The 15,000-nt window shown below is 39.7% G+C and overlaps 1 protein-coding gene across 1 annotated transcript in view; it reads right to left on the reverse strand.

Moving 5' to 3' along the window:
- Positions 1-15,000, reverse strand: part of LOC132103842 (F-actin-uncapping protein LRRC16A-like) — a 30,131-nt gene that overhangs the window by 7,720 nt on the left and 7,411 nt on the right. The window contains exons 7-26 of the mRNA XM_059508890.1: positions 12,904-12,974; positions 12,750-12,823; positions 12,548-12,623; positions 12,358-12,446; positions 12,163-12,257; positions 11,087-11,173; positions 10,897-10,985; positions 10,689-10,766; positions 10,535-10,611; positions 10,338-10,442; positions 9,017-9,086; positions 8,843-8,924; positions 8,646-8,745; positions 7,963-8,017; positions 7,667-7,839; positions 7,516-7,584; positions 7,338-7,431; positions 6,609-6,707; positions 6,379-6,507; positions 1-39 (exon numbers count right to left, since the gene is read on the reverse strand). The exon at positions 1-39 is cut by the window's left edge and continues 108 nt beyond it. Of these exons, the coding sequence (XP_059364873.1) occupies positions 1-39; positions 6,379-6,507; positions 6,609-6,707; positions 7,338-7,431; positions 7,516-7,584; positions 7,667-7,839; positions 7,963-8,017; positions 8,646-8,745; positions 8,843-8,924; positions 9,017-9,086; positions 10,338-10,442; positions 10,535-10,611; positions 10,689-10,766; positions 10,897-10,985; positions 11,087-11,173; positions 12,163-12,257; positions 12,358-12,446; positions 12,548-12,623; positions 12,750-12,823; positions 12,904-12,974 (1,751 nt within the window). The remainder of the gene's footprint in view (positions 40-6,378; positions 6,508-6,608; positions 6,708-7,337; positions 7,432-7,515; positions 7,585-7,666; positions 7,840-7,962; positions 8,018-8,645; positions 8,746-8,842; positions 8,925-9,016; positions 9,087-10,337; positions 10,443-10,534; positions 10,612-10,688; positions 10,767-10,896; positions 10,986-11,086; positions 11,174-12,162; positions 12,258-12,357; positions 12,447-12,547; positions 12,624-12,749; positions 12,824-12,903; positions 12,975-15,000) is intronic.

Genomic DNA, 15,000 nt, shown 5'->3' on the forward strand with positions numbered 1-15,000 from the left:
TTGCCCGCTCGAGCGCAGGTGATACAGACTGCGCAGCAGCTACAGACAGAGACACAAAACTAAGCTTACAGACAAAATAGTTACTATTATAAACCTACATTCCAATCTAAAACCTGTGAAGGGCTGGTTCAACACAATGATAAGACCAACTGAACGTGGGCAGAGCTTGTCTGTGTACATTTGAGTATGTTTACAGCATGTTTTTGTTTGAGAATGTTTGAGTATGTTTAGAGTGTGTTTGTGAATATTCAAACACATTTGGAGTGTGAGTATGTTTGGAGCTTGCTTTGTGTATGTTTGAGCATGTTAAGAGTGTGTTTAAGTATGTTTTAGTATGATTGGAATGTTTAAGTATGTTTGGAGCATGTTTGAGTATCTTTAGAGTGTCTTTGTGTATTTTTGAGCATGTCTGCATGCATAGTTAGAATGTGTTTGAGCATTTTTGTGTTTGTATAAGCATGTTTGTGAAAATTTGAGTATGTATGAGTATGATTAGAATGTGTTTGTGTACTGTATGTTTGAGCATATCGGAGTATGGTTAGAATGTGTTTGAGTATGTTTGGAGTGTTTGTTTATGTTTGAGTATGGTTAGAATGTGTTTGTGTATGTTTGAGCATGTCTGAGTATGGTTAGAATGTGTTTGTGTATGTTTGAGCATGTCTGAGTATGGTTAGAATGTGTTTGTGTATGTTTGAGCGTGTCTGAGTATGGTTAGAATGTGTTTGTGTATGTTTGAGCGTGTCTGAGTATGGTTAGAATATGTTTGTGTATGTTTGAGCATGACTGAGTATGGTTAGAATGTGTTTGTGTATGTCTGAGCATGTCTGAGTATGGTTTGAATGTGTTTGTGTATGTTTGAGCGTGTCTGAGTATGGTTAGAATGTGTTTGTGTATGTTTGAGCATGACTGAGTATGTTTAGAATGTGTTTGTGTATGTTTGAGCGTGTCTGAGTATGTTTAGAATGTGTTTGTGTATGTTTTAGCGTGTTTGAGTATGGTTAGAATGTGTTTGTGTATGTTTGAGCATGACTGAGTATGTTTAGAATGTGTTTGTGTATGTTTGAGAGTGTTTGAGTATGTTTAGAATGTGTTTGTGTATGTTTTAGCGTGTTTGAGTATGGTTAGAATGTGTTTGTGTATGTTTGAGCATGACTGAGTATGTTTAGAATGTGTTTGTGTATGTTTGAGCATGACTGAGTATGTTTAGAATGTGTTTGTGTATGTTTGAACGTGTCTGAGTATGGTTAGAATGTGTTTGTGTATATTTAAGCGTGTCTGAGTATGTTTAGAATGTGTTTGTCTATGTTTGAGCGTGTCTGAGTATGGTTAGAATGTGTTTGTCTATGTTTGAGCGTGTCTGAGTATGGTTAGAATGTGTTTGTGTATGTTTGAGCGTGTCTGAGTATGGTTAGAATGTGTTTGTGTATGTTTGAGCGTGTCTGAGTATGGTTAGAATGTGTTTGTGTATGTTTGAGCGTGTCTGAGTATGGTTAGAATGTGTTTGTGTATGTTTGAGCATGACTGAGTATGGTTAGAATGTGTTTGTGTATGTCTGAGCATGTCTGAGTATGGTTTGAATGTGTTTGTGTATGTTTGAGCATGACTGAGTATGTTTAGAATGTGTTTGTGTATGTTTGAGCGTGTCTGAGTATGGTTAGAATGTGTTTGTGTATGTTTGAGCGTGTCTGAGTATGGTTAGAATGTGTTTGTGTATGTCTGAGCGTGTCTGAGTACGGTTTGAATGTGTTTGTGTATGTTTGAGCGTGTCTGAGTATGGTTAGAATGTGTTTGTGTATGTTTGAGCATGACTGAGTATGTTTAGAATGTGTTTGTGTATGTTTGAGCGTGTCTGAGTATGGTTAGAATGTGTTTGTGTATGTTTGAGCGTGTCCGAGTATGGTTAGAATGTGTTTGTGTATGTTTGAGCGTGTCTGAGTATGGTTAGAATGTGTATGTCTGAACGTGTCTGAGTACGGTTTGAATGTGTTTGTGTATGTTTGAGCGTGTGTGAGTATGGTTAGAATGTGTTTTTGTATATTTGAGCATGACTGAGTATGTTTAGAATGTGTTTGTGTATGTTTGAGCGTGTTTGAGTATGTTTAGAATGTGTTTGTGTATGTTTTAGCGTGTTTGAGTATGGTTAGAATGTGTTTGTGTATGTTTGAGCATGACTGAGTATGTTTAGAATGTGTTTGTGTATGTTTGAGCATGACTGAGTATGTTTAGAATGTGTTTGTGTATGTTTTAGCGTGTTTGAGTATGGTTAAAATGTGTTTGTGTATGTTTGAGCATGACTGAGTATGTTTAGAATGTGTTTGTGTATGTTTGAGCATGACTGAGTATGTTTAGAATGTGTTTGTGTATGTTTGAGCGTGTCTGAGTATGGTTAGAATGTGTTTGTGTATGTTTGAGCATGTCTGAGTATGTTTAGAATGTGTTTGTGTATGTTTGAGCGTGTCTGAGTGTGGTTAGAATGTGTTTGTCTATGTTTGAGTGTGTCTGAGTATGGTTAGAATGTGTTTGTGTATGTTTGAGCGTGTCTGAGTATGGTTAGAATGTGTTTGTGTATGTTTGAGCGTGTCTGAGTATGGTTAGAATGTGTTTGTGTATGTTTGAGCATGACTGAGTATGGTTAGAATGTGTTTGTGTATGTCTGAGCATGTCTGAGTATGGTTTGAATGTGTTTGTGTATGTTTGAGCATGACTGAGTATGTTTAGAATGTGTTTGTGTATGTTTGAGCGTGTCTGAGTATGGTTAGAATGTGTTTGTGTATGTCTGAGCGTGTTTGAGTATGGTTGGAATGTGTTTGTGTATGTTTGAGCGTGTCTGAGTATGGTTAGAATGTGTTTGTGTATGTTTGAGCATGACTGAGTATGTTTAGAATGTGTTTGTGCATGTTTGAGCGTGTCTGAGTATGGTTAGAATGTGTTTGTGTATGTTTGAGCGTGTTTGAGTATGTTAAGAATGTGTTTGTGTATGTTTTAGCGTGTTTGAGTATGGTTAGAATGTGTTTGTGTATGTTTGAGCATGACTGAGTATGTTTAGAATGTGTTTGTGTATGTTGGAGCATGACTGAGTATGTTTAGAATGTGTTTGTGTATGTTTGAGCGTGTTTGAGTATGTTTAGAATGTGTTTGTGTATGTTTTAGCGTGTTTGAGTATGGTTAGAATGTGTTTGTGTATGTTTGAGCATGACTGAGTATGTTTAGAATGTGTTTGTGTATGTTTGAGCATGTTTGAGTATGTTTAGAATGTGTTTGTGTATGTTTTAGCATGTTTGAGTATGGTTAGAATGTGTTTGTGTATGTTTGAGCATGACTGAGTATGTTTAGAATGTGTTTGTTTATGTTTGAGCGTGTCTGAGTATGTTTAGAATGTGTTTGTGTATGTTTGAGCATGTCTGAGTATGGTTAGAATGTGTTTGTGTATGTTTGAGCATGACTGAGTATGTTAAGAATGTGTTTGTGTATGTTTGAGCATGTCTGAGTATGGTTAGAATGTGTTTGTGTATGTTTGAGCGTGTCTGAGTATGTTTAGAATGTGTTTGTGTATGTTTGAGCGTGTCTGAGTATGGTTAGAATGTGTTTGTCTATGTTTGAGCGTGTCTGAGTATGGTTAGAATGTGTTTGTGTACAACCCGAATTCCGGAAAAGTTGGGACGTTTTTTAAATTTTAATAAAATGAAAACTAAAAGACTTTCAAATCACATGAGCCAATATTTTATTCACAATAGAACATAGATAACATAGCAAATGTTTAAACTGAGAAAGTTTACAATTTTATGCACAAAATGAGCTCATTTCAATTTTGATTTCTGCTACAGGTCTCAAAATAGTTGGGACGGGGCATGTTTACCATGGTGTAGCATCTCCTTTTCTTTTCAAAACAGTTTGAAGACATCTGGGCATTGAGGCTATGAGTTGCTGGAGTTTTGCTGTTGGAATTTGGTCCCATTCTTGCCTTATATAGATTTCCAGCTGCTGAAGAGTTCGTGGTCGTCTTTGACGTATTTTTCGTTTAATGATGCGCCAAATGTTCTCTATAGGTGAAAGATCTGGACTGCAGGCAGGCCAGGTTAGCACCCGGACTCTTCTACAACGAAGCCATGCTGTTGTTATAGCTGCAGTATGTGGTTTTGCATTGTCCTGCTGAAATAAACAAGGCCTTCCCTGAAATAGACGTTGTTTGGAGGGAAGCATATGTTGCTCTAAAACCTTTATATACCTTTCAGCATTCACAGAGCCTTCCAAAACATGCAAGCTGCCCATACCGTATGCACTTATGCACCCCCATACCATCAGAGATGCTGGCTTTTGAACTGAACGCTGATAACATGCTGGAAGGTCTCACTCCTCTTTTGCCCGGAGGACACGGCGTCCGTGATTTCCAACAAGAATGTCAAATTTGGACTCGTCTGACCATAAAACACTATTCCACTTTGAAATAGTCCATTTTAAATGAGCCTTGGCCCACAGGACACGACGGCGCTTCTGGACCATGTTCACATATGGCTTCCTTTTTGCATGATAGAGCTTTAGTTGGCATCTGCTGATGGCACGGCAGATTGTGTTTACCGACAGTGGTTTCTGAAAGTATTCCTGGGCCCATTTAGTAATGTCATTGACACAATCATGCCGATGAGTGATGCAGTGTCGTCTGAGAGCCCGAAGACCACGGGCATCCAATAAAGGTCTCCGGCCTTGTCCCTTACGCACAGAGATTTCTCCAGTTTCTCTGAATCTTTTGATGATGTTATGCACTGTAGATGATGAGATTTGCAAAGCCTTTGCAATTTGACGTTGAGGAACATTGTTTTTAAAGTTTTCCACAATTTTTTTACGCAGTCTTTCACAGATTGGAGAGCCTCTGCTCATCTTTACTTCTGAGAGACTCTGCTTCTCTAAGACAAAGCTTTTATAGCTAATCATGTTACAGACCTGATATCAATTAACTTAATTAATCACTAGATGTTCTCCCAGCTGAATCTTTTCAAAACTGCTTGCTTTTTTGGCCATTTGTTGCCCCCGTGCCAACTTTTTTGAGACCTGTAGCAGGCATTAAATTTTAAATGAGCTAATTAAGTGGATAAAAGTGTAAAATTTCTCAGTTTAAACATTTGCTACGTTATCTATGTTCTATTGTGAATAAAATATTGGCTCATGTGATTTGAAAGTCTTTTAGTTTTCATTTTATTCAAATTTAGAAAACGTCCCAACTTTTCCGGAATTCGGGTTGTATGTTTGAGCGTGTCCGAGTATGGTTAGAATGTGTTTGTGTATGTTTGAGCGTGTCTGAGTATGGTTAGAATGTGTTTGTCTATGTTTGAGTGTGTCTGAGTATGGTTAGAATGTGTTTGTGTATGTTTGAGCGTGTCTGAGTATGGTTAGAATGTGTTTGTGTATTTTTGAGCGTGTCTGAGTATGGTTAGAATGTGTTTGTGTATGTTTGAGCATGACTGAGTATGTTTAGAATGTGTTTGTGTATGTTTTAGCGTGTTTGAGTATGGTTAGAATGTGTTTGTGTATGTTTGAGCATGACTGAGTATGTTTAGAATGTGTTTGTGTATGTTTGAGAGTGTCTGAGTATGTTTAGAATGTGTTTGTGTATGTTTGAGCGTGTCTGAGTATGGTTAGAATGTGTTTGTGTATGTTTGAGCATGTCTGAGTATGGTTAGAATGTGTTTGTGTATGTCTGAGCATGTCTGAGTATGGTTTGAATGTGTTTGTGTATGTTTGAGCATGACTGAGTATGTTTAGAATTTGTTTGTGTATGTTTGAGCGTGTCTGAGTATGGTTAGAATGTGTTTGTGTATGTTTGAGCGTGTCTGAGTATGTTTAGAATGTGTTTGTGTATGTTTGAGCATGACTGAGTATGGTTAGAATGTGTTTGTGTATGTCTGAGCGTGTCTGAGTACGGTTTGAATGTGTTTGTGTATGTTTGAGCGTGTCTGAGTATGGTTAGAATGTGTTTGTGTATGTTTGAGCATGACTGAGTATGTTTAGAATGTGTTTGTGTATGTTTGAGCGTGTTTGAGTATGTTTAGAATGTGTTTGTGTATGTTTGAGCATGACTGAGTATGTTTAGAATGTGTTTGTGTATGTTTGAGCGTGTCTGAGTATGTTTAGAATGTGTTTGTGTATGTTTTAGCGTGTCTGAGTATGGTTAGAATGTGTTTGTGTATGTTTGAGCATGTCTGAGTATGTTTTGAATATGTTTGTGTATGTTTTAGCGTGTTTGAGTATGGTTAGAATGTGTTTGTGTATGTTTGATGTTTTGAATTAATAGCTGAAGCACATCACGTTCATGTTTTTAATCTTCTTTCAGGGTTTGTGTAATAATATCAGGCCATCAGCCGTTATGGCGTGTGTGTGTCTCACTGTTGTGGAGTTCTTGGCGTCCCTCATCAGGTTCTCGGTCATCTTCATGTCCTGCTGAACTCTTTCACTCGTGCTGAAGCGGAGAGAGTTCAGCTGATCTTGGACCTGCACACACACCTGCCCCATCACCTGCACACACACACACACACACACACACACACTAATGAACACACCACTGGCAGAGGCATATATCCCCATCAGCCAGCAGCTCTGCAGATATGATCAGTCACCTGTTGTGTAGTGCTGGTGACTAGGCCCTGCTGCAGTCTGAATGCCTGCTCCTGCAGATATCGCCTGCTCTCGTGGTTACGCAGCAGATACTGCTCCATCTGCACACACAAAGCATCATGGGAGGCCCGTCAAAGGAAAAAAGAGCTTATGGGAGTTTGTGTATTTTTAGAGCATATTTAAGCATGTTTGGGCATGTCTGTACATGGTTGGAGAGTGTTTGTGTACACTTGAAAATGTTTAGAGCATGTTTGTATATTTTTGTAGCATGTTTGTGTAAGTTTAGAGCTGGTTGTGTATGTTTGAGTATGTTTAGAGTGTTTAGAGTATGTTTAAAACATGTTTTTTATAAGTTTAGAGTGTGTTTGGAGCATGTTTGTGTATGTTTGGGTATGTTAAGTGTGTGTTTGAGTATGTCTGAAATGTGTTTGCTTATGTCTGAGTTTATTAATAGTGTGTTTGTGTATGTTGGAGTATGTTTGGAGTGTGTTTGTGTATGTTTCAGTATATTTAAAACTCGTTTGAGTATGTATGGAGCATGTTTGTGTATGCTTAGTTTGTTTGTGTATGTTTAGAGTGTTTCTGTTTATTTAGTGTGTGTGTGTGTGTGTGTATTTGAGCATGTTTAGATTGCGTTTAAGTATGTTTAGAGTGTGTTTTTTGTATGTTTAGAGAGAACATATTTTTGTATGTTTTGAACATGACTGTATATGTTCATGTTGTGTTCAGACCTTCAGCAGGGCTTCTTCAGTTTTCTCAGAGTTGTTCTTCAGAGCTTGCGCCGCGTCTGTGATGGGAACCGGCATGAATCTGATGGTGTAATTCCTGAATAAGAAGAACGATAAACATGACTGAACCTGATGACCAGATACAGTCAGAATCTGAAGCTAAAGAAGAGCTCAGACACACTTCTCCAGAGCAGAAGCCACATCCTGCAGGCCCTGAGCGCTGACACAGTTACGGTCCCAGATCACAGTCCTGAAATAGACACACAATGAACGCTGTATATTTGTGTACATGAGTGTGTCTCAGATGATCCTGTGGTCAGTGTGTGCGGCACCTGAGTTTGGTGTTGATCTGCAAGGCTTTGGCCAGCATCTTCGCCCCAAAGTCGCCCATGCTGTTCCCGCTGATGTCCAGATGGGTCAGACTGCTGTTTCCTCCCAGCACATTCAGCACCATGGACAGATCCGCCTTCAGCCGAGAGTCCGCCAGAGACAGAGACGCCAGCGGCTACACACACACACACACACACACACACACACACACACACACACACACACACACACACACACACACACTTAAACAATGTACCCAGAGTGCAGTATCTCAAATGTGATGGATCTACAGACTTACAGAATCCTCTTCCTGAATCATGTGGACCAGAGAGACAAGAACCTGCCCGAGATTTCTGCATAGAAACACACACAGATTCAGAATGTAAGACTTGTGGTTTAATCCCTTTATTCATCAGAAAAGACTGCAAAGACATTTATAATGTTATTAAAAAGAGTTCTATGTCAAATAAAAGCTGTTCTTCTGAACTTTCTATTCATCTGTGAATCCTGAAAAATAAAATGCACCACAGTTTCCACAAAAATATTGTGCAGCACAACTGTGTTCAACATTGATAATAATCAGAAATGTTTCTTGAGCAGTAAATCATCATATTATTCTGATTTCTGAAGATCATGTGACACTGAAGACTGGAGGAATGATGCTGAAAATACAGCGGAGCATCACAGAAATAAATAACACTTTAACACAGATTCACACAGAAAACAGCTGTTTTTTTATCTTTTTAAAAGAATATTTCACAACATCGATGTTTTTACCGTAATTTTGATAAAGATAAATGCAGAATTGTTGTGCAGAAGACACATTTTCAGAAAAACATAAAAAATGTGAATTATTCCAAACCTTTAGATAAAAGTGTCTGTTTGATGTATACATGTAACTGTGAATGTATATTCTGCATCCTGTTCTCTTCTGTTGATCTCTGAAGGTCACATGACCTCTAAACTGAATCAAATTCTCACTTGGTTTTGATGTTGCTGAAGTTCCTGCCAATAGACAAGTGTTTGATGGAGCGGTTCTTCCCGAGCCACACGAGCAGTGTGGACAGATCTGAGTCCAGTCCTGAGACAAACACACAATCCTCCTGAATCAACACAACAGTTGATGACACCTCTGTGTGTGTGTGTGTGTGTGTGTGTGTGTGTGTGTGTGTATTAACCGTTGTCTGATATGTCCAGGCTGGTGATGTTCGGGATCTCAGCGATACAGCCTTCCAGAATCTGAGATCCTGCTGAGCGCAACTGAACACAAGGACAGTGTGTGAGGAACACACAACAGACACAAAACAGAGCAGTCACATGTCAGAACGACAGCAAAAGGTTCAGTAGAGTACCTCACAGCCACTGATGTCCAGAGAAACATCTCGCAGGTTAGTGTTACAGGCCAGACCCAGGAGCAGTGCTCTGAAGACATCAAACATCAGGAGAACAGCAAGAGAAGATCAGGAGAATATCAAGAGAAGATCAGGAGAATAACAAGAGAAGATCAGGAGAATATCAAGAGAAGATCAGGAGAATATCAAGAGAAGAACAGGAGAATAACAAGAGAAGATCAGGAGAATATCAAGAGAAGATCAGGAGAATATCAAGAGAAGAACAGGAGAATAACAAGAGAAGATCAGGAGAATATCAAGAGAAGATCAGGAGAATATCAAGAGAAGATCAGGAGAACATCAAGAGAAGATCAGCAGAATATCAAGAGAAGATCAGGAGAACATCAAGAGAAGATCAGGAGAATTATAAGAGAAGATCAGGAGAACATCAAGAGAAGATCAGGAGAATATCAAGAGAAGATCAGGAGAACATCAAGAGAAGATCAGGAGAACATCAAAGAGAAGATCAGGAGAACATCAAGAGAAGATCAGGAGAATAACAAGAGAAGATCAGGAGAATATCAAGAGAAGATCAGGAGAACATCAAGAGAAGATCAGGAGAATAACAAGAGAAGATCAGGAGAACATCAAGAGAAGATCAGGAGAATAACAAGAGAAGATCAGGAGAATATCAGCATCAGATCAGGAGAATATCAAGAGAAGATCAGGAGAATATCAAGAGAAGATCAGGAGAACATCAAGAGAAGATCAGGAGAATAACAAGAGAAGATCAGGAGAACATCAAGAGAAGATCAGGAGAATAACAAGAGAAGATCAGGAGAATATCAGCATCAGATCAGGAGAATATCAAGAGAAGATCAGGAGAACATCAAGAGAAGATCAGGAGAACATCAAGAGAAGATCAGGAGAATAACAAGAGAAGATCAGGAGAACATCAAGAGAAGATCAGGAGAATAACAAGAGAAGATCAGGAGAATATCAGCATCAGATCAGGAGAATATCAAGAGAAGATCAGGAGAATATCAAGAGAAGATCAGGAGAACATCAAGAGAAGATCAGGAGAATAACAAGAGAAGATCAGGAGAACATCAAGAGAAGATCAGGAGAATAACAAGAGAAGATCAGGAGAATATCAGCATCAGATCAGGAGAATATCAAGAGAAGATCAGGAGAATATCAAGAGAAGATCAGGAGAATATCAAAGAGAAGATCAGGAGAATATCAGCATCAGATCAGGAGAATGGGTGCAGCACATTAGCAGAACAGGAGTAGAACATCTGCGTTATGTGAACAAGGTCTGGATATACAGATGGAGACTCACTTGAGTCCTTCAGAAGGTAGTTTGGTTCCAGACAGACAGATGTTCTGGAGAGACAAAGTGCTGCTGAAAAACTGCTTGAAGGAGGACGGAAACTCCTTCCCTTTCCTGCAGCACAGAACATCAGACTGTAAACATCTGGATCCAGCAGAGACCTCAACACCTCTGTGTGTGTGTGTGTGTGTGTGTGTGTGTTGTACTTGTAATTGAAAACACTTCTGGCCAGGTTGAGGACAGTCAGGTGTTTGAAGGAACCGCGCAGCAGTGACGCACACACCTGAAGAACACACAGTTTACCTGTCAGCAGTCTGCAGTGTAACACACCTGATGTGTGTGTGTGTGTGTGTGTCTAACCAGGTCGAGGGAACATTCGCTGTTGGACAGGTCGAGTGTGTGCAGACAGTTGGACTGAGACAGGAAACTCCACAGGTGCTACAAACACATCAACACTAGTTCACACACTAATTCAGATACAGCTGATACAGCACACTGTACCACAGGACGGAACGCATTAGGTTCACTAGCTCTCGTTAAGAGTGTGTGTGTGTGTGTGTGAACATACAGGTATGTCGTCTCCTCTGAGGGTGTTTCCAGACAGGTTCAGGTGTGTGAGTGATGTGGAACTGAAACACTGAGCCAAAACATTCACACCTGAAACACACACACACAGTATGAACACAGCACACACCAACTACTTTCATTGTCATGAAAATACAACTCATAAATTAATTCTTCATATCGCATACGATCACCTTTAGCAGACAGTGAGGTCTTGGACAGATCCAGCTGTTTCAGTCCAGGTGTGAGTTTAGACAGTGCAGAGCTCAGAACCACAGCACCTGTCAGTCACACACACACACACACACACACACACGCACGCACACACACGCACGCACACACACGCACGCACACACACACACACACACACACGCACGCACGCACGCGCATGCACACACACACACACGCACACACACACACGCGCACACACACACACACACACACACACACACACACACACACACACACACACACACACACACACACATACAGTCTGAGTGCAGATCCTGAGCAGAGGTAATGTTTGTATACCAATATAGAACAAGACTCAAAATAAAAATCTGGTGGTTTAACAATACTAAAACACTGATGCAGTCACTTTAAAAATAGCTATATGTTTTATTGCTTATTGAACTAGCTGAAATAAAATAAGCTACACACATATACATACATACATATATATATATATATATATATATATATATATATATATATATATATATATTTGTACACACAAACACACACTGACACAATGGCCACTTTATTAGGTACACCTTCCCCTGCCACTCACTGGATGTTTTCTCCTTTTTTTTCTCTTTTTCGGACAATTCTCTGTAAACCCTAGCGATGGTTGTGTGTGAAAATCCCACTAGATCAGCAGTTTCTGAAATACTCAGACCAGCCCGTCTGTCACTACGGAGCACTGGCTGCTGTCAGACTCCTTGTGCTAACACAAATCTCACTCGATTATTACAATTAATGGCAAAAATAATGTTTGGAAATGTAAACTGATTTTTACCAGTGACACACTACAGCAAAACATAGAAATTGAAAAAACTGACTTTAAAACATTTTTGTTGGTGAAAATACTAGTGGCCTTAGACTTTTGCACAGTACTCTGTATATATATGATATATATGTGAAACTATGATAACTCAAGTGCATAATTTTCTCTACATTAATTGTCAGAAAAAAATTTCAATTCATTTTTTTCTTCCAAATTGTTCATCTCCAATATGTGTGTGTGTGTGTGTGTGTGTGTGTGTTGTACCTTTGTCTTCGAGGCAGTTGTTGGCCAGACTGATAGTGTGTAACACTGAGTTTGGATTCTGACTCAATGCAACAGCAAACTTCTGAGCAAAATCACTGAAACACACACAGTAAAATACAGCAAAACAGACTGTTGTGATAAAACAGGAAACATGCATGTGTGTGTGTGTGTGTGTGAGTGAGAGAGAGAGAGAACCTCTTGAGTCCAGTGTTGTCCAGTGTCAGTTCCTCTAGTTTGGTGGATCGAGACACAACTCTCAGTATCTGATCGCACAGATCTGCACTCTAAACACACACACAAACACACACACACACACACACACACACAAAATGAGCGAAGAAGCACATCCTCTATCCGTTTCACATTCTCAAACACACTCAGTCACCAGTTTAAAGTCCTTGATGGAGAGCTTGATGAACCACTGGTTGAACTCCAGAGCAGCAGTGATGGCCAGCAGATCCCTGAACACAACATCACAAACACAGCATGAATGTACGCTCAATATACAGAGCTGGCCAAAATTATTAGAACACTAGGACTCATTTTGGCCAGCACTGTGTTAACAGCAGCTGTGGAGTGTGTGTCACCTGTTGTCCAGGTGTATGAAGTCCTGCAGGCAGAGCTCTCGTGTGTCCTGGGACAGGTAGATGGTGTCCACGTCCTTCAGAGATAAACACAGAGCTGTGAGACAGACACTGAGACACAGATGAGACTAGACGGAGAGAATAGAGCTGTACTGACCCACTGCACCTCTTCTCTGTAGGGAACGTTCATCTGATCGCACACACACCAGTAGAGCCGTGAGAAACCACCTGCAGCGCCACACACACACACACACACACACACACACACACACACACACACACACACACACACACACACACACACACACACACACACACACACACACACAGAGAGAGATTGGTTCACGAGAGCTACAGACATCTGTGAGTGTGTCAGAGAGAGTTCCTCTTCCAGTTCAAAATTACATACTTTTTTCAGACTCAAATTTGCAATTCTCCAAAAATATTTTTATTTTCTCAGGCTTTTTCATTTATTTTCTCGAAGTGACAAAATACAGAGCCAAACGTGACAAAGAGGAGCATACGTGACACAATTATTATTGTAATTTAATTGAAATTATTATAATAATCAGAATCAGAAGAGGTTTATTACCAAGTATGTTGACACACACAAGGAAGTTGACTTGATGACAGGAGAAAGTACAGACATAGTGAAGACATACATAGATGATTGAACAAATAATTAAACATAGGAATTAGACAGTAGGGATGGAATTGAACAATAAATATAATCAGACAACCAGCTCTTTAAGCAGACTCTTTAAGCAGACTCATCACCGTCCTGAATGAGGCTGATAAGTGTGGTGTCGTCTGCAAACTTCAGGTGCTTGACAGAAGGATCTTTAGATGTGCAGTCGAGGTGTACAGGGAGAAGAGAAGTGGTGAGAGAACAGATCCCTGAGGGGCACCAGTGCTGATGGTGATAGTCCTGGATGTGGGTTTTCCCCAGTGTTGGGAAGGTTACTTTGGAAATGTAATAGGTTACAGATTACAAGTTACCCTGTTTAAAACGTAACAGTAGTGTAACTTTTTTAATTACTTTAATAAAGTAATGTAACTAATTACTTTTGAGTACTTTTTGATTACTTTTATAAATTTCTAATGAATGTTTATTTGCAACTGTTAATCATCTTCAATCAATTACACCATGCAGGTTTAACATTAAAGTAGTGCTCAATACTGTCAGACTTTCACCATCCTTCATCACCTGAATTAAAATGATCACATTTATAGTAATAATAATAATAATTCATTACATTTATATAGCGCTTTTCTAAGCACTCAAAGCGCTTTACATAGTCAGGGGGTATCTCCTCATCCACCACCAGTGTGCAGCATCCACCTGGATGATGCGACGGCAGCCATAGTGCTCCAGAACGCCCACCACACACCAGCTTACTGGTGGAGAGGAGACAGAGTGATGAAGCCGATCAGTAGACACCGGGAATAGTCCCGGTTCTCCCGATGTCCAGTCAGCGCCTGATTTCCACAGACACGCAGAACGTGCAGGATTCATATTCAGTCTTTTTGCGGCTTAATATTCACAGACATCAGTCCATATCGCGTTTTTATTCAAGTGTACTGACCTACTTTTGATTTATTCGTCCAAAATGTGGCATATTGCGTCCGCGTTATAGGCTGAATTCCATTTTTATGACTGGATTCTACGAATGTGTTTTCCGCGTCTCGGATATTATGGGCCATATGTCTTAGTGCAATTTGGGAAAGAAATAAGCTGTATGTGGATGTGTGTAAATATTCAAATGTAATCCTCTTTGTAATCGTTACAATTTTCATAAGTAACTGTAATTTAATTACTCATTTTTTCTTAGTAACTGTAACTGATTACTGTTACATTTATTTTGTAATTAAATTACGTAACGCCGTTACATGTAACTAGTTACTCCCCAACACTGGTTTTCCCAGCCTCACTAGCTGCTGTCTGTCTGTCAGAAAGCTGATGATCCACTGACAGATGGAGGTGGGCACAGAGAACAGTTTGAGTTTGTCTGAGAGAAGGTCAGGCATGATGGTATTAAGGTCAAACTGAAGTCAACAAATAGGATCCTTGTGTAAATCCCAGGTCTGTCAAGCACCAGTCGCTCAAGTGACTTCTGTAGTTGTTGAGTCCAGTGATCTTGGGCTTTTTGGGGACAAAAAAATTCAGTGATCTGTTGAAGATCTGTGTGATGATGGGGAAAGGATCAGAGCAGTTGGGGGGGGGGGGGGTGCTAGACTATCCTGTTCAAATCTG

This window comes from Carassius carassius, chromosome 25 (genome assembly GCF_963082965.1).
Source record: "Carassius carassius chromosome 25, fCarCar2.1, whole genome shotgun sequence".
Classification (NCBI taxonomy): Eukaryota; Metazoa; Chordata; class Actinopteri; order Cypriniformes; family Cyprinidae; genus Carassius; species Carassius carassius.